Source organism: Staurois parvus, unplaced genomic scaffold, assembly GCF_062004578.1.
Source record: "Staurois parvus isolate SC_StPar_1 unplaced genomic scaffold, SC_StPar_1.0 ptg000255l, whole genome shotgun sequence".
Lineage (NCBI taxonomy): Eukaryota > Metazoa > Chordata > Amphibia > Anura > Ranidae > Staurois > Staurois parvus.
In genome coordinates this window covers 2,052,522-2,074,560 of record NW_028318051.1, presented here as the reverse complement: position 1 = coordinate 2,074,560, position 22,039 = coordinate 2,052,522, and the positions used below count along the sequence as shown (strand labels likewise).

The 22,039-nt window shown below is 44.6% G+C and overlaps 1 protein-coding gene across 1 annotated transcript in view; it reads left to right on the top strand.

The window, feature by feature from the left end:
• Positions 1-20,974, top strand: part of LOC149459532 (ATP-binding cassette sub-family C member 3-like) — a 48,416-nt gene extending 27,442 nt beyond the window's left edge. Inside the window, exons 12-21 of the mRNA XM_089681007.1 lie at positions 980-1,187; positions 1,502-1,812; positions 5,336-5,535; positions 11,724-11,850; positions 13,342-13,443; positions 13,636-13,782; positions 16,376-16,534; positions 17,112-17,278; positions 17,815-18,009; positions 20,583-20,974. Coding sequence (XP_089537133.1) covers positions 980-1,187; positions 1,502-1,812; positions 5,336-5,535; positions 11,724-11,850; positions 13,342-13,443; positions 13,636-13,782; positions 16,376-16,534; positions 17,112-17,278; positions 17,815-18,009; positions 20,583-20,691 — 1,725 coding nt within the window. The 3' untranslated portion in view covers positions 20,692-20,974. The remainder of the gene's footprint in view (positions 1-979; positions 1,188-1,501; positions 1,813-5,335; positions 5,536-11,723; positions 11,851-13,341; positions 13,444-13,635; positions 13,783-16,375; positions 16,535-17,111; positions 17,279-17,814; positions 18,010-20,582) is intronic.
• The last annotated feature ends 1,065 nt before the right edge of the window (positions 20,975-22,039 follow it).

Genomic DNA, 22,039 nt, shown 5'->3' with positions numbered 1-22,039 from the left:
TGTGGGCGAGACTATGATGGGGACACAGATGTGGGGGAGACTCTGATGGGGACACAGATGTGGGGAGACCCTGATGGGGACACAGATGTTGGGAGACTTTGATGGGGACACAGATGTTGGGAGACTTTGATGGGGACACAGATGTGAGGGAGACTCTGATGGGGACACAGATGTGGGGAGACCTTGATGGGGACACAGATGTGGGGGAGACTCTGATGGGGACACAGATGTGGGGAGACTTTGATGGGGACACAGATGTGGGGAGACTCTGATGGGGACACAAATGTGGGGGAGACTCTGATGGGGACACAGATGTGGGGGAGACTCTGATGGGGACACAGATGTGGGGGAGACTCTGATGGGGACATAGATGTGGGGGAGACTCTGATAGGGACACAGATGTGGGGGAGACTCTGATGGGGACACAGATGTGGGGAGACTCTTATGGGGACACATATCTTCGGGAGACTCTTATGGGGATACAGATGTGCAGGAAGGGTCTGATGGAAATATAGATGTGTGGTGAGGCACATTTATTCATTTGTAAATAACTGATTTTTTCGGCCTGCAAATATTTGCAGAATTTGCGATGCGGCCCTCCTATTGAACAGTCTGGAGACCCCTGCTGTAGGGTGCTCACTGTATAATAATTGGGGGTTTTACATCACCTTCAAGCCTAAAATGATTTTTTAAATTTGCACAAAAGGTACCAAAACTGCCCTGGCAATGAAAGGGTTACCGCACACACACACATGTACACGCAGCGGCATGCATGTTCAGGCATCAGAATAATGAGCATTTCATTGCCGTTTCCAAAGCTTGCCGGATCAGTGTTGTTGAGCAAACTGAGACAATGTGGACACAGCGGCTACACTTCATGTTCGGACGCCATGGCTGAGTAATGTGCAGTGGAAAGCGGTCTTGAGGAGTTCTTTTTATTTAATGAAATTGACTTTCAATGACTTTATTTTTGTCTTAGGTGAAGATGGCGGTATTCTGGCAATATATGAAAGCGGTCGGCCTCCCAGTTTCTCTTTTTATTTGCTTCCTATACTGCTGCCAGAATGCGTCTGCCATTGGCGCCAACGTGTGGCTTAGTGACTGGACTAACGAGCCCATAGTCAACGGAACGCAGGCAAATACACAGATGCGAGTTGGCGTTTACGCAGCCCTTGGATTGTTGCAAGGTGACGTATTGATATGAATGAAAATGTGGTGTATAATCTCTATTAATGAATAGTGGTGAATGTTGGTGTGTACCGAGATCCCCACTCCTATGACCAGGGGCGGACTGACCATTTGGAAACTCGGGCACTACCCAAGGGCCCAGGGTCAGTAGGGGGCCCCATGAGATGCCCCTGGTACCTTTTTCATAGGCTTTTTTGAGTTTGGGCAAGGACACAGGGGCCCCATGATCCCCTATTGCCCGGGGGCCCCATGAGTTGTCAGTCCGCCCCTGCCTCTGACCATTGACCTGTGTGACCACTCTCCACCTATACAGGTCTGCTGGTAATGACGTCCTCCTTCACATTGGCCTTGGCGGGTATTGGTGCTGCCCGAAAGCTGCATGTGGCCCTCCTGGACAATAAGATGCACACGCCGCAATCCTTCTACGATACGACCCCGATCGGACGCATCATTAACCGATTCTCCAAAGACATATATGTGATCGATGAGGTCATCCCGCCAACCATCCTCATGTTCCTGGCGACATTTTTCACGTCCATCTCCACCATGATAGTGATTGTGTCCAGTACACCACTCTTCGCTGTTGTCATTATACCGCTGGCGTTTGTCTACTTCTTTGTACAGGTGAGTGAAAGATACTAAGAGGAACTAAAGATCTTATAACTGGACCCACAAGTGTTAGTGTGCCGTAGTACTGGGGTCATTGTTCTGGAACCCCAAGTGTCAGTGTGTCATAGTACTGGGGTCCCCAAGTGTCAGTGTGTCATAGTACTGGGGTCCCCAAGTGTCAGTGTGTCATTGTTCTGGAACCCCCAAGTGTCAGTGTGTCATTGTTCTGGAACCCCAAGTGTCAGTGTGTCATTGTCTTAGAAGCCCCAAGTGTCAGTGTGTCATTGTTCTGGAACCCCAAGTGTCAGTGTGTCATTGTCTTAGAAGCCCCAAGTGTCAGTGTGTCATTGTTCTGGAACCCCCAAGTGTCAGTGTGTCATTGTCTTAGAAGCCCCAAGTGTCAGTGTGTCATTGTCTTAGAAGCCCCAATTGTCAGTGTGTCATTGTCCTGGAACCCCAAGTGTCAGTGTGTCATTGTCTTAGAAGCCCCAAGTGTCAGTGTGTCATTGTTCTGGAACCCCCAAGTGTCAGTGTGTCATTGTCTTAGAAGCCCCAATTGTCAGTGTGTCATTGTCCTGGAACCCCAAGTGTCAGTGTGTCATTGTCTTAGAAGCCCCAAGTGTCAGTGTGTCATTGTTCTGGAACCCCCAAGTGTCAGTGTGTCATTGTTCTGGAACCCCAAGTGTCAGTGTGTCATTGTCTTAGAAGCCCTAAGTGTCAGTGTGTCATTGTTCTGGGTCTCCCAATTGTCAGTGTGTCATTGTTCTGGGACCCCCAAGTGTCAATGTGTTGTTGTTCTGGAACCCCCAAGTGTCAGTGTGTCATTGTTCTGGAACCCCAAGTATCAATGTGTCATTGTTCTGGAACCCCAAGTGTCAGTGTGTCATTGCTCTGGAACCCCCGAGTGCTAGTGTGTCATTGTTCTGGAACCCCCAAGTGTCATTGTTCTGGAACCCCCCCCCAAGTGTCCGTGTGTCACTGTTCTGGAACCCCCCCCAAGTGTCAGTGTGTCAGTGTTATGAAACCCCAAGTGTCAGTGTGTCATTATTCTGGAACCCGAAGTGTCAGTGTGTCATTATTCTGGAACCCCAAGTGTCAGTGTGTCATTGCTCTGGAACCCCCAGGTGTCAAGTGTGTCCTTGTTCTGGAACCCCAAGTGTCAGTGTGCCATTGTTCTGGAACCCCAAGTGTCAGTGTGTCATTGTTCTGGGGCCCCCAAGTGTCAGTGTGTCATTGTTCTGGGGCCCCCAAGTGTCAGTGTGTCATTGTTATTGAACCCGTACCTGTTCATCAAGGAAATCACTCCAGACATTGTTGTTTAACCAGACCTTCTTTTATTAAAGTAATTCTGTTGTATGTACAGTTAATTATTAGTTTCTATAGGAACACATTATGGTACAACTGTAATGCCACCCCCACAGAAGCCGCTGGATATAATGTCTCTGTAATTGAAGTTGACACACCTGGCTCATCCAGCACTTACCTACACACCTTGGGCGTTTTTAACAATTTATATAAACAGTTACAAACTGAAAAAGACAATTAGCATGTCAAAGAGCACACAAGCGACAAAACAATAGACAGTATTTTGTATGGAAGGAATAATAGCTAAGCACTAGCAATGCTCTGTTCTAGTAATAGGCAACTGTATGGATAGCCTATGCTAAATGCCAAGAGGAAAAAATGGCTAATTATAGCGGCTAACCAGTCTTTTTTCCACTAGCCAGTGGTAGATGAGATACGAACATTGGCCGGCAGCGGTGGGGCACTTTTAGAAATAACCAAGTTTAAGTAGGGAAGAAAGTCAGCTTGCTGAAGTTTGCTGAATAGCATTCTCATTCTCCCCTAAAATAAGTGTTGGGCTTCGGTATGGCTGTGGTGCGCATACTATGGTTGTGCTCGTTTCCCACAAACTGGATAACAAAGACGCAGTCCTGAGTCCCATATCAAGGTCCCACCATGAGGCAGCCCCACTTCTGACGCAATGATTACATCCTCATCACCTCACTTCTAACTACCAAGAGCCCTGAGGCCCCTGAGTTACCAAACAGTAACCTGTAATGAATGTACAGTCCTTGCTCCCCTTCTTCCTGGATAGGACAACCTGCCCCCACTTGTTGAGACAAACACGCCGCCATATTGTGTCATACTCCTGGCCAGAGGCCTTAATATTTGAAATAAAGGAACGTCCGCACACAGATGCATTTTTAACACTCTACAGCAACGTCACATCGTCACACATCTTCCCGTGACATATCACGTTTGACACACTAGAAGAATCTTTGGCACTGGACCCTTCCCAAGGATAGGCAATCTGTAGCAAGCACTTCAGTGCAGAGAACAGCTCACATATCTTAAGCCATCTTCTGTTCACTCTGCCATTTTCTTTGGGAGCAGTTGGGACCACCTTCCAGCTTCTATCACCAAATCACAGGACCCGCAGGTGAGAGTCAAGAGGATTATGGTGCTTCCTTGGTATACCAGTCATTTCCCAATGTACCTTCTATAGCATTGCCAGCTGGGCATGCTCCCATATGACACACTTATTTCCAGGCTAGTTCACCTTCACCAAAGAACTGCCTATGCAGGTAAGGGGCGTCTGGGGAAAAAAACAAATTATGTGTCTCTGACTAAAGTTGAATAATGTCCTTGCTATAGGTGTAGGCCATCTACATCTTGAAGCCTGACTGGAATACTCCCAGGATGTTGGAAGTGAGGCCTAGTCATTACTGCCCATCTTCACCATCACAGAAGCTTTTCTCTGGTTCAGACCTCCTCACATGCCCTATCTCTCCCCTGATGCAGTAGCTCTGAGTTCAGCATCTGAGACCTCAATCCTGTGTTGGAGGAGGTGAGCAGTAACATGTAGGCCTCACTTAGCAACGTTCTGGGAGTATTCCAGTGAGGCTTCATGAGGTATGTGACATATCACGTTTGACACGCCAGCAGAATCCTTGGCACTGGACCCCACACAAGGATAGGCATTCTGTAGCAAGCACTTCAGCGCAGAGCACAGCTCACATATCTTAAGCCATCTTCTCTTCACTCTGCCATTTTCTTTGGGAGCAGTTGAGACCACCTCACTACATATACCAAGTCCACAGCTTTTAGCTTCCATCACCAAATCACAGGACCCACATGTGAGAGTCAAGAGGATTACGGTGCTTCCTTCGAATACCAGTCATTTACCAATGTCCCTTTTATAGCGTTGCCAGCTGGGCATGCTCCCATATGACACACTTTTTCCCAGGCTTCCACCACTACTCAAATATGAGCATTCTATACAATATCTCGTTATTCTAGGACCCCCACATGTCAGTAAGTAATTTTTCTAGGACCCCCAAGTGTAAATATTCCATTATTCTAGGATCCCCAGAAGTGTAAATATCTAATTGTTCTGGTACCGCCAAGTGTCAGTGTGTCATTTGTAGTAATGCTTTTACATATATACTTTTATAGCATGGTGTAATCCATTTGTATTATATTGTATATCCCGAACAATATGAAATGTTCAGCTAGTGTCTTCTCCCAATCATAGAGGTTCTATGTGGCTACTTCGCGGCAATTGAAGCGCCTGGAATCGGTCAGCAGGTCCCCCATATATTCCCATTTCTCAGAGACCATCACAGGTGCCAGTATCATCAGGGCATACGGGAGGCAAACCAGTTTCATCCAACTCAGTGACAACAAGGTGGACGAAAACCAAAAGAGTTACTACCCGGGCATCGTGTCTAACAGGTGAGAGATCCTGGTGGATCATTGCGACCCTTTGGATTCAGAAATGGTTTCTTCTGCTGATTTTATTACATAAATTCCCTCCTCCATGTTTTTTTTTGTTACTCTTGTGATTGCTCTCTTTCTATATTAAATTTTTGCTTTGCTGCTTTAGCCTCTTCTGTCTCTTGCTCTTGGGGTGAGGGAACTGTCATCTCTGCCTCTTCTCTTTCTGCAGTTTGCTCTGTCGGATTAAACCTCTCCATCCTTATTCACAGTCCAATCAGGTAAACCTCATGCCATGCTGTTCCTTAAATAGGCCTTGACCCCAGTTATATATCAGTTCCCCCATAGCAAACTCTTTCCACAAGTGTTGTTGTAGCAGACCTTAATGGGACAGTTCACCTTCGCCAAAGAACTGCCTATGCAGGTATGGGGCGTCCAGGGGCGGACTGACCATTTGGAAACTTGGGCACTGCCCGAGGGCCCGGGGTCAGTAGGGGGCCCCATGAGATGCCCCTGGTACCTTTTTCATAGGCTTTTTTGAGTTTGGGCAAGGACACAGGGGCCCCATGATCCCCTATTGCCCGGGGGCCCCATGAGTTGTCAGTCCACCCCTGGGGGCGTCTGTGGATCAAAACAAACTATGTGTCTCTGACTAAAGTTGAATAATGTCCTTGCTATAGGTGTAGGCCATCTACATCATGAAGCCTGACTGGAATACTCCCAGGATGTTGGAAGTGAGGCCTAGTCATTACTGCTCATCTCCACCATCACAGGAGCTTTTCTCTGATTCAGACCCTCTCCCATGCCCTATCTTTCCCGATGCAGTAGCTCTGAGTTCAGCGTCTGAGACCTCACTCCTCTAATGGAGGAGGTGAGCAGAAACACGTAGGCCTCACTTAGCAACGCTCTGGGAGGATTCCAGTGAGGCTTCATAAGTTACGTAAATGGCCTAAACCTATAGCAAGGGCATTATTCAACTTTAGTCAGAGCTGCACAGTTTGTTTTTATCTACAAACACCTCTGCATAGGCAGTTTTTTGGCAAAGGTGAACTAACCCTTTAAAGTGTGCCTGATCGTAAATTGTTATTATTTAAAATTTATTTATTTTTATTTTTTTTGACAGGTTTAATGCTCCACCTGCCAAATCATAAAGCCTCTCTCCTTTATATCTAAATTATTATAGATGGTTTACTGCAAGTCTCCAAACTTTCTAAATAAAGTTTATGGGGGCAAGACTGTGGCCAGATGGACAGTTAGAGAAGAAAATGCCCAGCCATCAGTGGGAAAAAATAATGCCTAATTGGCATTCTGGGTTGTAGCCGTAAGAATATTACATAACACCTGTAGACAGTAGACGTTGGTGTCAGTGGAAGTAACAGTGCACCATCATTGGTGTCAGTGGGAGGAATAGTGCCCCATCATTGGTGTCAGTGGGAGGAATAGTGCCCCAATGTTGGTGTCAGTGGAAGTAATAGTGTCCTATCATTGGTGTCAGTGGGAGGAATAGTGCTCCAATGTTGATGTCAGTGGAAGGAATAGTGTCCCATCATTGGTGTCAGTGGAAGTAATAGTGTCCCATCATTGGTGTCAGTGGAAGGAATAGTGCCCCAATGTTGATATCAGTCGAATTAATAGTGTCTTATCATTGGTGTAAGTGGGAGGAATAGTGCCCCAATGTTGGTGTCAGTGGAAGGAATAGTGCCCCATCATTGGTGTCAGTGGGAGGAATAGTGCCCCATCATTGGTGTCAGTGGGAGGAATAGTGCCCCAATGTTGATGTCAGTGGAAGGAATAGTGTCCCATCATTGGTGTCAGTGGAAGTAATAGTGCCCCAATGTTGATGTTAGTGGAAGGAATAGTGCCCTATCATTGGTGTCAGTGGAAGGAATAGTGCCCCAATGTTGATGTCAGTGGAAGTAATGGTGTCCTATCATTGGTGTCAGTGGAAGGAATAGTGCCCCAATGTTGATGTCAGTGGAAGGAATAGTGTCCCATCATTGGTGTCAGTGGAAGGAATAGTGCCCCAATGCTGATGTCAGTGGAAGTAATAGTGTCCTATTATTGGTGTGAGTGGGAGCAATAGTGCCCCAATGTTGATGTCAGTGGAAGGAATAGTGCCCTATCATTGGTGTCAGTGGGAGGAATAGTGCCCCAATGTTGATGTCAGTGGAAGGAATAGTGCCCTATCATTGGTGTCAGTGGAAGGAATATTGCCCCATCATTGGTGTGAGTGGGAGGAATAGTGCCCCATCATTGGTGTGAGTGGGAGGAATAGTGCCCCAATGTTGATGTCAGTGGAAGGAATAGTGCCCCATCATTGGTGTCAGTGGGAGGAATAGTGCCCCAATGTTGATGTCAGTGGGAGGAATAGTGCCCCAATGTTGATGTCAATAATAGTATCCCAGGGGCTTGATAAATACAAATAAAGAGCTGCACCCGGCCTATGAGTCGTAGTTCGGAGGCCACTGGTTTAGGGTGTGAATTAATTTGCCATCAGTTATGTTCGGAGATATTGAAAAACAACTAAATACAATGCACGCAATTCAACTATAATACTGGGCAACACATTTTTTCAAACGTTTTGCTTCCTGAAAAATGTTTGGATTTTAGATTTCCACAGATATTGCAGTTGTACTTGGTGTACTGGGTGTGCTTCAACAATAGTTCCATGTTTTGTATGTTTCTTTCATGTGTGCAGAATAGCCAACTGGTATTTGTAAAAGCGACCTCTAAGATTTGATATAAAAAGATTTGAAAGAAGAAAGTACAGTGTTTTTTTGACAGGCAACCATAGGTGGACCCTTACCACATGGTACGCCCCTAATGCTCCAAGGTATAAGCAGTCCAGTCACCAACTGGACCCAAAGTGATGTATTCCCTGTGCCCTAAAGAAGGGGGTTCCCATTAGCCTCTTAGATACTTTAGAGCAGTGGTTCTCAACCTTCCTAATGCCGTGACCCTTTAATACAGTTCCTCATGTTGTGGTGACCCCCAACCATAAAATTATTTACCCAGTAATTATAATTCATGAGTGTCGTTTTACCTCCAATACTGCTGCTTTCAACACAGTAGCTGCTTTTAACAGAGTAGCTGCTTTCAACACAGCAGCTGCTTTCTACACAGTAGCTGCTCTTTACACATCGGAAATATGTGTTTTCTGATGGTCTTAGGGGACCCCTGAGAAAGGGTTGTTCGACCCCCAAAGGGGTCGCGACCCACAGGTTGAGAACCACTGCTTTAGAGAGTGCTGGGGATGAGCTCATTGTTTGGATATTCATCTGGGATGAGCATGACAGCTTCCTCCATCTGTCAATGGTTGTTATAGCAGAAGTAGATCCTTGCACCTGCTGTGTCTTTACCAAGCAATGATGTCACCTTGCCTATTCATCTACATGAGCAATAGGACATGGATCAGAAGGGTTACATCATTGACTAAGTATGGCCATGGTCATATATGGCCAATGATGTCACCACCACCACCCCTTCTCTTATATAATTGATGCCAGCTCAGGAAGCTGTCAGCCATCTAGTGGTACTGCTGTGATTGGTCTTGTGTGGCAGGTCGGTGGTGGCAGGCATTGTGATTGTTAATGTATTTACAAGGAACATTTTTGGAGGATTTTTTTGTGTAGTAAAGAACTTGTCAAATGTTTGGGTGTCTCTATTTCTAAGTCTAGCTTACATCTTTTTTTTTTTTTTAATTGAGAATGAGTAAGGGTAATATGTAGGGATGGCGGTGTCTTGGGTCTAGCTTACATCTTTTTTGTATTGTTAATGAGTAGGGGTACTAGGTACAGACTTGCGGCCCCCTTTTTACTAAAGGTGGCTTCCAGATTTGATTAAGTCCCTCACCACAAATCCTGATAACCATCAGCCACTGTTGTGGGGAAGAGACCCTTGTCCTCCTCAAGACAGGGACAAGGTATCCTCATGTTGAAGGCATGTAGATTGGAATGGTTCACAAGGGGGGGGGGGGGTGCACGTTCATTCTTACCCCCATTCCTGGCCAGCCAGGATGTATGGTCAGAATAAGGGTCTGATATGGATTATTTGGGGAACCTCACAATTTAGTTTTTTGTGTGTATGCAGATCCACCATACACAGGTATGGTAGGTATTTTTTCTTTCTTGCTGTAGGATGTGCTACAGGAAAAAAAATACATTTACAAAGAGAAAAATCAGCACACAGACCTCTGAAAAGTTCCCCCAAAATACATAGAAGACCCTTGGAGGGGTCCGTGTGCGAGCAATTTTAAATACTTTCTTCCTTTGTAAATGTCTGTGCTGCTCAGGGGCGGACTGACAACTCATGGGGCCCCTGGGCAATAGGGGATCATGGGGCCCCTGTGTCCTTGCCCACACTCAAGCTACACCCAAAAAAGCCTATAAAAGGTACCAGGGGCATCTCATGGGGCCCCCTACTGACCCTGGGCCCTCAGGCAGTGTCCGAGTACCCTAATGGTCAGTACGCCCCTGGTGCTGCTGCAGCACTTTCTGTACATTGCAGAGATGCACCTTCAGAGGCAGAATTAGGACACCCCAGGCATGTTATTTAAAGGAATTGAACATTTTTAATGCTTCACTTTAAGGCTTTGAAGTGTTTTTGTGTTAAAAAAAGCACCTGAAAAAGTTCAAGAAAAATGCTTCCCTATGTATGTGAATGTATATCTATGTATGTTTTCACACCAAGGCATTGCTTTGCTGCTGTGGTGTAAAAACTCCTCCTTGCAGCATCTTTGGGGCATGTTTGTTGAGTTTAAAAAATGCAGCACAATGCCTCTTCCCATTGAAATCAATGGAAAACGCCTGAAAAATGCCTAAAAAATGCCTCTGAGAAGCGTTTTTGGTGCAGTTTTCAATTCACATGTCCTTTAAAAAATGCTCAGAAAGCACGGCAAAAGCGTAGTAAAAATGCCTATGCGTTTTTGCAGCAGATCAGTATGAAAGTAGCCTAAGTATCTAAAAAATGTCAATGCCAAATAGAATTAAAATTTTCTTTTGCACTGGTACATGTTCCCACAAGCAGTGATAAACCCCTACCCCCCTTATTTTTTTTTAAACCCTCTTGAATATTAGCTCAGAAAATTGCCATTTTTAATTTGATGAGTCGGCTCCCTTTTGGTTTCAATAGGGTTCGGGTTCGGCAACTAAACTCCTTTGATGTCTGCCGAACCCTATTCAAACTGAACCCAGGCTCAGGGGCGGACTCACCATTCGAGCTCTCGGGCATAGCCCGAGGGCCCGGGGTCAGTAGGGGGCCCCATGAGATGCCCCTGGTACCTTTCATTGGCTTTTTCATAGGCTTTTTTGGGTGTGGGCGAGGACACAGGGGCCCCATGATCCCCTATTGCCCAGGGGCCCCATGAGTTGTCAGTTCGCCCCTGCCCAGAGCAGTTTGGCTCAACCCCAGAGATCACTTTGTTCTCTTAATCAATAAATTAATTCTTCACTACTTTTTACAGTGCTCCTCACCCACTGACACCCAATACTTTCTGGAATGCCCTTCACATGCAAGGAGCATATAACCTCTCCCGCCCCAGTCTTTAATTTTTTTTTTTCTGCATGGTTATCTCATAGTAATTGAAATAGTCCAATCATAGTTCAGTTTACTGTAGTCATGTGAGCAAAAGGCCAAAATCTGTTTGGTTGTTGTTGGTCCATCTTTCATCTTTGCAGTTTGTACTTGTGTGTTCTACAGACAGTGGAATTAATGTAGCAAAAATAACCTTTCTAGTTGATTACTATTATATTTTTGTGTTTCTAATATTAAATAGGGTTGGCATCTCCCTATCAGGGGCGGACTGACAACTCATGGGGCCCCCGGGCAATAGGGGATCATGGGGCCCCTGTGTCCTTGCCCAAACTCAAAAAAAGCCTATGAAAAAGCTACCAGAGGCATCTCATGGGGCCCCATACTGACCCCCCGCCTTCGGGCAGTGCCTGAGTTTCCAAATGGTCAGTGCGCCCCTGCTCCCTATAACCCTCTCCATGGCATAATCCATTAATGGTACTGAGATCTCAGTCTGTCTTCTGACCTCATTGTCTTCCCATGCGTGGTCACCAGACGTCGAACCAAGCTGTCCATTTATTTTCTTTCAACCCTCTCACATTATATCACTCATTTTTATTACATGCATCAGTATCACAAATATCACGAAACAAAAAACAAACCTGAATGATGATATCTCTGTTCTGTTTTGTTGGCAGGTGGCTGGGAATACGGGTGGAGTTTGTTGGGAATTGTGTTGTCCTCTTCGCAGCTCTCTTTGCAGTCATTGGTAGAGAAAGCCTCACCCCTGGAATTGTGGGTCTCTCTGTGTCCTATGCATTGCAGGTAAAAAATAAAATTTTTTTTTTTGTGTTATAAAATAGTTCTATAGTTGGATTGAAGACACTTGTGCTTCGAGTTCCACCAAATGCCAAAATTAAAGTGCACCTATAGACAAGGTTTTTTCTTTAGATTTAGGACTAATTTACACTGAGCTTTTAGAGGCACTTGACTTTTTTTTTTTTTTTGTATTTTAATGTTTTTTATTCATTTTAAACATTTTAAACAAAGAGAGACGTAAGCAAAGGTACACCCACACAGGGGCTATCAATGGCACAGAAGACTTTTTTTTTTTTTTTTAAACACACCTCTTTGATGGCCTATGTGTCCAAGCACACATAAACGTTTACAGGCTGAAAAAATCCATCACCAACGAATTCAGGAGAGGAGCATTTTGGGCTGAAAAAACTTTGACCAGGGGCAGACTGACCATTCAAGCACTCGTGCTCTGCCAGAGGACCCGGGTTCAGTAGGGGGCCCCATGAAATGCCCCTGGTACCTTTTTTATAGGCTTTTTTGGGTGTGCTTTGAGTGTAGGCAAGGACACAGGGGCCCCATGATCCCCTATTGCCCGGGGGCCCCATGAGTTGTCAGTCCGCCCCTGACTTTGACCTACCTAAATTCTTGAAAATGTACCTAAAGGCTAGACATGTCTAATGCTTCAGCGTTCATTTATTCTGAAGGCCAGAATAATCTAATATTCTGGCCAATGTGATTCATAAACACTCAAACGCGTGACACGCCTGTATGTATGTAAATTCACCTAAACACATGCAAAGCGTGGCTTTAGAGCTTTTCTCTTGCCAGGAGAAAAGGCGTTCATGGGGGCTGAGTAAATTCCAGTGTGCATGAGGCCTTAGGCTTCATTCATACCAAATAGGCTTTGGTGCGGCAAGTATGTTTTGGGAAAACTACAGTTGGGAGCAGGGGTGGACTGACAACTCATGGGGCCCCTGGGCAATAGGGGATCATGGGGCCCCTGTGTCCTTGCCCACACTCAAAGCACACCCAAAAAAGCCTATAAAAAGGGTACCAGGGGCATTTCATGGGGCCCCCTAGTGACCCCGGGCCCTCAGGCAGTGCCGATGCTTGAATGGTCAGTCCACCCCTGGTTGGGAGCCCAAGTGTATGTGGACACAAGGACAGATGCTTGCCCCTGGACAGATGATAGCACCTAGATGCAAAGTGGGGAAATCTTTTATGTAACAGATCTCCTCATAGGAAGATTTCCTATTTCTCCTCTTATGACAACTCAGAATTGATGACTTCCCATCACTATATATCTCAGTGACACAAAACAAGTTGGCTGAATGTCCAAAACCTTTCCCTATTCCATCCAAAGTTAAAAAAAAAAATTCCCTTGCATTCCTTTTAAAGTTGTTGCATCCTCAGAACCCCAAACCTTGCAGATGATCCAGAGACAGGAATAACAGAAAGATAAATTAATCAGCAAAAAGGTTTGTGTGTTAATTTGTTTCCTTCATTCATCGATAACAGGTGACCATGTCACTTAACTGGATGGTACGGATGACTTCTGACCTGGAAACAAACATTGTGGCAGTGGAACGTGTCAAGGAATATTCTGAGACAGAGACAGAGGTCAGTAAAATCAACACTTTGCATTTTTTCCCCTAAATTGTGCATAATCATTTGGAATGTTTACTGGAAAGGTTTCATAGGTGTGAGCCATTATGGCTTTCGTTCTGTAGAAGAAAGCAGTGTTCTGTATGCTTTGCTGTATTAGTGAAACGCGCTTAGCTTTAAAATTGCCCATAATCTCACTTTTTCCAGGCTCCCTGGAGGATAGACGATAAGAAGCCGGAAGAGAGTTGGCCAAGTAAAGGTGAAGTCGAATTATCCAACTACTCTGTCCGGTACAGACCTGGCTTGGATTTGGTACTGAAAAACTTGAACCTGAAAGTTAAAGGAGGAGAAAAGGTAAACATCCCAATTGCCCCAACACCCTGACATTTTCACTACCATGTGGGGGATTTATCGTGATAATATAAAGAGCCAGAAAATATAAGAAATTATTTATAAGGCAAAAAATGTCTACTGGTAACGAGAGGATCTCCCCGTGCTGAGATGGAAAACCATGTATAATATCACTACTAGCAGCTGAACACCTAATTCTAAACTTGTAGGTAAATAGATATTAGTGAAAAAGGTGGTATAGTGCTCAGTACCAAATGCAATACATGTAATAAATAAAATACATTAATAATAGTGACACTATGTACTCACAATTCAGGTCACAGCAGACCTAGTAGGTGACTAAAAGTGAACCCAATCCCATAGAGGGATCAAAGTAGCGTGACCCCTAGTCCCCACAATTGGGGTTTCAGCCTAAAATAACGTGGATCCCTGTTGAGGGACAAGTGCTAATCATGTGCACCAAAATCACAAATGTATTGCCAAGTCCAATCATAAGGTGGATGTGTAGACACAGCTGCAGTGCTCTAATCTTCCAGATCATGCATAAATGGTCGTGACCCACCAATAGGTGCTCTCCAAACAATGGCTTAAGTGGCCTCTCACCTCCACTCATCGACCCCTAGGGGCCATAGAGCCTTATGGATCTCTAATTGATCCTTCTGATACAGGAAATCCTGGTGGTCTAGTGACAGGGCTGTGACAGGTATATAGCCAGCAAGAAATCCTCACCAGGAAACCCTCCAGATTAGTAGTTAGACAGACACAGGTACGCTCCAGGCAAAAACAATTCAGCAGGCCTCCTCTGTTGCCACTTCCACCAATGTCTCCTTGCAGCAGGATTTCCTGTATCAGAAGGATCAAGGAGAGATCCATAAGGCTCTATGGCCCCTAGAGGTCGATGAGTGGAGGTGAGAGGCCACTTTAGCCATTGTTTGGAGAGCACCTATTGGTGGGTCATGACCAGGGGCGGACTGACCATTTGGAAACTCGGACACTGCCCGAGGGCCCAGGGTCAGTAGGGGGCCCTATGAGATGCCCCTGGTACCTTTTTCATAGGTACCTTTTGAGTTTGGGCAAGGACACAGGGGCCCCATGATCCCCTATTGCCCGGGGGCCCCATGAGTTGTCAGTCCGCCCCTGGTCATGACAGATTATGCATGATCTGGTAGATTGGAGCACTGCAGCTGTGTCTACACATCCACCTTATGATTGGAATTGGCTATATATTTGTGATTTTAGTGCACATGATTAGCACTTGTCCCTCAACAGGGATCCACGTTATTTTAGGCTGAAACCCCAATTGTGGGGACTAGGGGTCACGCTACTTTGATCCCTCCATGGGATTGGGTTCACTTTTAGTCACCTACTAGGTCTGCTGTGACCTGAATTTTGAGCACATAGTGTCACTATTATTAATGTATTTTATTTATTACATGTATTGCATTTGGTACTGAGCACTATACCACTTTTTTCACTAATAAAAAATGTCTACTTTTTATTCATAAAACCTTTATTTGGTGCAATGCAATATGTGTATTATTTTTACTATAGTTCTGTTAAATTTGTCCAAAGATATTTGATGAAAAAAGTATATAGTGACTCACACTGATTAACTGGTCATCACACATACTATATAATCCAAAGTACGTGAAACCTTTTCCAAATTACTGAGTTTATGTGTTTTTCCAGTGAAGTGAACTGATAATGCTAGAGCATACAAAGATATCGTAGACGAATATGCACCTCCAACCTCGCTGTAACAATTTTGGTGAAGACCCTTTCTTTTCTGTACCACCATGACTCTGCCCCTGTGTACAAAGCCAGCTCTATAAAGACATAGTTTGACCAGTCAGGTGTGGAGGAACTTGAGTTTCCTGCATAAAGCCCTGACCTTAACCCTAAACACCTTGTTGATGAATTAAAACAGGGCCTAGGTCTACTCATTCAGCATAAGTATCTAACCTCACAAATGGGCACACATTTCCAGGGAAATCTTCCAAAATCTTGTGGAAGGTCTTCCCAGAAGAGTGGAAGATGTTGTAGCCACTAATGGTCAACGTTATATTAATGGCCATGGTTCTGGAATGGGATGTCCAACAAACTCATATGGCTGTGAAGGTTAGGTGTCCACAAACTTATGGCGATATACTGTATGTTTATCAACATTTCCGATTATTCTTAAGTCTGGAGAAATGCTAAGTGCTGTAAAGTCAACGTTCAATTAGACATTTGCAAGATTTTTATTCTAAAATAATTTAGATGTGAACATTATTGTTTCTTCCCACACTCCATAGACATGCTGGTGGGTTAATTGGCTCCTGCCTAAATTGGCCTTAGTACAGTATGTGTATGTATGAATGTGACTTAGGGACCTACATTGTAAGCTCTTTGAGGGACTGATGAGAATGTATAATACATATGTAAAGCTCTGCGTGACTTGACGGCGATGTAAAAGTTCCTGAAATAAATCAAATAAATAAACTGGTGCCAATATAATAACAGGATCTCGCAAAGAGAGAATTTGTAGGTTACATGATGGATGGGTGATGATGGCTGGTGTAATTTGGGCTTTGTGATCATTTTTTGATTTGCCTAGGTTGGGATTGTGGGAAGGACGGGAGCAGGAAAGTCTTCCATGACGCTGTGCCTGTTCCGGATTCTGGAGGCTGCTGAGGGAATTATCACCATCGATGGTGTAAATATTGCTGAGATTGGTCTTCACGACCTTCGATCTATGCTCACTATTATTCCACAGGTAAGATAGCAATCATCTGTAATGCACCTGAGGCATCTAATCAGTCTGTTCTCTTATGAAAGATGTAACCAAATTACTGCAGACTATTGTTACTGCCCTGGCTCTTGGGCTATGCCCCACCAGTTACCTACCTCTGTCCAGTGAGAGCACATCAGAGGCCAGTAAGGGCACTCTTATTTTACAGGGTGCAGGCATTGGGTGGGGTTCACTTTACCATAACCCCAGTATTCTACTTCCAACCGAGGACATCTTTTGACTATGGCCCGGTTGGGAAGTGGTTAAGGTCCAACAAAGCCTGATCTTAAGGGGTGCCATCCTCTGCTGGAATGTATATGTGATCTTATGGTCAGATTGTGTGTGTTTAACGTATTTGCATATGTACCTGAGCACCAACTGGATTGAGCAGGATCATAACAGTCCACAAGGCAGTGCGCATATCCCAGGGTATAGTCACCTGAGCTATACATTTACTGCAAGTAAAGCCACAATGGTGATAATGCATCTTAGAGTTTGGGCACACTGACCTACAAATGGTAATCTTCTGTTTTTCTATTCCTGTGGGTGTCATATCTTGTAGGACCCGGTGCTATTTTCAGGGACTCTGAGGATGAACCTGGACCCTTTTGATAAATATTCTGATGATGAAATCTGGAAAGCACTGGAGTTATCCAACTTGAAGAAGTTTGTCACCAGCCAGGCAGAGAAGCTGGACTATGAGTGTTCAGAGGGTGGAGAAAATCTGAGGTAATGATATGACCGGTGCTCGGGAGATTACATTACCTCTTGTTTTTAGGCAGAGGTGAATTTATAATAATGGCGCCCATGGGCTGGTGCCCAAGGTAGAGGGATAGAGAGGACAGCATCAAGACTTAAAAAATACATATTGGAATGACGTTTTTTTCTTATTTTGTTTTCCATTTATGGATATTTTTGGTTAAAATCAGCAACAGAACTGTAGGGAGGGGTGCAGGGGATGGTCAGAGGTGTTACAAAACTATTATTCAGGTGACATGGAACCATCACGTTTCCATTGTTTGGTCTGTACATTATACAGCGCAAATCACATGCTGCACATTTTAGTTTTTACTAAAATAATCATGCCGCACAGAGCGAAGCTTGCACAAATAGGTGCCTTATGGGAGATTGTATGCTGGGACATTAAAACTTGCTTGCTGATTGATGACGGTGCTCAGATATGTCCATTTATTTTGTAGGTGCAAGTGTTTATGTTGTGAAATAAGTTACTTTCCACATCCTCCACTAATACTCTTACCTTTCAGTGTTGGTCAGCGTCAGCTGGTTTGTCTAGCCCGAGCTCTCCTCCGTAAAACCCGCATCCTCGTTCTGGATGAAGCCACAGCCGCCATTGACCTGGAGACTGACGACCTCATCCAAATGACCATCCGGACACAGTTTGAGGACTGCACAGTGCTGACCATCGCACACCGGCTGAACACCATCATGGATTACACAAGGTACACACAGCATGTATTTATTTCAATCTAACCTAATTTTGCAGCAAAATCAATGATCTTGCCAAAAGTTTTAGTTGAAAATAACCTCAGATTTTCCCATGCAGACTGTGAAATTTGCTTGAAAGAATTGCCTGGCTTTGATTTGTAATAAACCCATGGGATTACCATCTCAGGGACAGCTGCAACATTCAATGGGTATCTAGACGTGCACCTTTCGTGAGGCCTTTAACCACTTCCAGTCCGGACATTTTCACCCCCTTCCTGTCCAGGCCAATTTTCAGCTTTCAGTGCTATCACACTTTGAATGACAATTGCGCGGTCATGCAACACTGTACTCATATGAATTTTTTTGCATTTTTTTGAGACAGATAAAGCTTTATTTTGGTGTATTTATTCACCACTGGGATTTTTATTTCTTTTGCAATATAAATTAAAAAAGTGTTTTTCTTATACAATTTTGCAAATAAATAATATTTCATCATAAATCTTGGCCAAAATTTATTCAGTTATCTTTTTAGTAAAGAAACAAATAACCCAAATTAGTTTATAACCAAAAATTATAATTTTTTAAAAAAACATTTTACATTTTATTTTTATATTATTTGTTTTTTTCTACATACTGTCACCCTTGCTGTACAGTGTCACCATGGTGAAGCCAAGTGCTGTCAAGTGCTCCAGTCCCTGCTGCAGAGAAACCCCCCATAACAGGATATTACCCCCTCCATGCTTTACTGTGGGAATGGTGCTATGTGGATGGTGAGATGGCCAGACCAACCACCGTGGGCTCATTTTTGCTGTGTGCTTTGGGTCATTGTCATGTTGGAAGGTAAACCTTCTTCCCGTTGACAACTTTCTTGCAGAGGGCAGCAGATTTTCCTCAACAATTTGACGGTATTTTTCCCCATCCATTTCTCCTTCTATCCGGACAAATGCTCCAGTCTGTGCTGCAGAGAGGCCCCTCATAACAGGATATTACCCCCTCCATGCTTTACTCTAGGAATGGTATTATGTGGATGGTGAGATTGCCAGACATATCATTTAGTGTTGAGCTCAAATAATTAAATTTTAGTCTCATCTGACCAGAACATGTTTTTCCGTGTGGCCTCAGCATCTTCATGTTGAGTTTTGGCAAAGCTCAGTGGTGATTGCATGTGGCCTTTCTTGAGGAGCAGCTTTTTTTCTTGCAACCCTCCCATACAAGCCACATATGTGGAGAACCCTCCCAAACAAGCCACATAGGTGGAGAACCCTCCCACACAAGCCACATAGGTGGAGAACCCTCCCACACAAGCCACATAGGTGGAGAACCCTCCCACACAAGCCACATAGGTGGAGAACCCTCCCACACAAGCCACATATGTGGAGAACCCTCCCACACAAGCCACATATGTGGAGAACCCTCCCACACAAGCCACATATGTGGAGAACCCTCCCACACAAGCCACATATGTGGTGAACCCTCCCACACAAGCCACATATGTGGAAAACCCTCCCAAACAAGCCACATATGTGGAGAACCCTCCCACACTAGCCACATATGCGGAGAACCCTCCCATACAAGCCACATATGCGGAGAACCCTCCCACACAAGCCACATATGTGGAGAACCCTCCCATACAAGCCACATATGCGGAGAACCCTCCCACACAAGCCACATATGCGGAGAACCCTCCCATACAAGCCACATATGTGGAGAATTTATGATCTTGTTGTCACATGCGCACAATGGCCACTCTTTGTCATCAATTCCTGAAACTGCTTCAGAATTGCTGCAGGCCTCTTGGAGGCCTCTCTGGCCAGTTTCCTCTTGGCTCTTTTGGAGGGTCTGCATTGCACCAAATACCTTCCACGTCTTGATAATAGATTTCACTGTGCTTCTAGGCATTGATAAAGCCTTTGAAATTTTTTTGCATCCATCACCTGACTTGTGCTGGTCCACAACTTTATCCCGAAGATCTTTTGACAGTGCTTTGCCACCCATAGTTGATTGTTTGCTTCAGTTGCTCCAGGAGAGCTCTTTTCAAGCTGACCGGGGGCGGACTGACCATTCGAGCACTCGGCCACTGCCCGAGGGAACTGGGTCAGTAGGGGGCCCCATGAAATGCCCCTGGTACCTTTTTATAGGCTTTTTTTGAGTGTGGGCAAGGATGTAGGGGCCCCATGATCCCCTATTGCCCGGGGGGGGGGCCCATGAGTTGTCAGTCCACCCCTGAGCTGAGCTAATCAAAATTACCACAGCTAATCAAAGCTGAAAGTCAAATGGCTTGTGATTGGCTACACCTGATCAAATTTACAAGTTATTTTTATGAGAGGTGGTGATCCTTTTCCAACTTAGTGATTCTGTTTTTTATTTATTTATTTTTTTGTGTTGGTGTTATATCTTTCACTTAGATGTTATAAGCTGCACTGAGTAAATACAGCTGGATAAAACAAAAACTGTATCTGTCTTCATTTTGGGCTGCAAAGCAACAAAATGTGATTATTTTAAAGGGGGGGGGGTGATTCTTTTCTATACCCACTGTATGTGAGTGCATTTTTCCTTGCCAAAATCACATTTATTCCTCCTGTTCCAGGGTTCTTGTCCTCGACAAGGGGAGAATAGCTGAATTTGATACGCCTACCAACCTCATAGCATCAAAAGGAATATTTTACGGCATGGCGAAGGATGCTGGACTGGCCTGAATGTATTTTCTTTTGTTCCAAATGTTATGTTACAGATTGTCTTTTTTACAGCTCCATTTTGTAAATAATATCGGCAAAACTGGTTTATTTTGAGTTCTCTTGACATATCAAAGAAAAAAAATATTTTTAAAGGGACTGCCTTTTTTTATTTTCAGACAACACATATATATATTTTGACCGGACAAAATAGAGTTAGGACTATTTAAATATTGTACAAAATACTGTATGTGCCCAGATTTACTTACAAAAAGAAAAATAAATTATATTCACTTTTTTATAAAAACCTGTTTTGTTTATTTTTAATAAATTATATTCACTTTTCTTAAAATTTGCTTTTGTTATTAATAAATTATATTCACTGAAAAAAAATCAGCTTTTACTTATTGACTGGATATGAAGCTAGAAAACTAAACTTTGGAGGATGTAAATCCTTTGAGTAGAAATGTTACTATTAACATGACAAGATTTTAGTCTGATCGGGCAATTGTCATGTTTTGGTCACTGTAGACCTTGATATTACATTTTAGAGGAAGCATTGAACGGCTGAAATCCCATCTAATAGTCTATCTAAACCAGGCGCAGACTGACCATTTGGAAACTCGGGCACTGCCAGAGGGCCCGGGGTCAGTAGGGGGCCCCATGAGATGCCCCTGGTACCTTTTCCATAGGCTTTTTTGAGTTTGGGCAAGGACAAAGGGGCCCCATGATCCCCTATTGCCCGGGGGCCCCATGAGTTGTCAGTCCGCCTTAGATTCTAAACCCAACTCCAGTTGGACTAAAGTCCAACTCCAAGCAGATAAAAAAAATTATCCCTTGCAGTAGGGCACATGTGTCAAACACAAGGCCTGCAGGTCAAATCTGGTCTCCAAGGCCATTTCAAGAGGCCCTAGCACCTCTCCTGTACCCTCATCGTCCCTGCTTCCCCACCTCAGCAGTTGGCAGCAGAGAGGAAGACAGAACTCCTCCTACAGATACTACGTCTTTCTCTGCAGACGCAGCATCCCCTCATCTCCACCTCCCCTGGTCTCAGCATTCAGCAGACTCCAGAAACTGACTCAAGTCCTCCTCCAGACCAGGGGCGGACTGACCATTCAAGCACTCGGGCACTGCCTGAGGGCCCGGGGTCAGTAGGGGGCCCCATGAAATGCCCCTGGTACCTTTTTTTATAGGCTTTTTTGAGTGTGAGCAAGGACACAGGGGCCCCATGATCCCCTATTGCCCGGGGGCCCAATGAGTTGTCAGTCCGCCCCTGCTCCAGACCCTGCACTTTCTGCTTCTCAGCTTCTTCCTGGCAGCAGCACAAGGTAAGGGGGCTGCTCTGTGATGGGGGGGATTAACTTCTGATGGT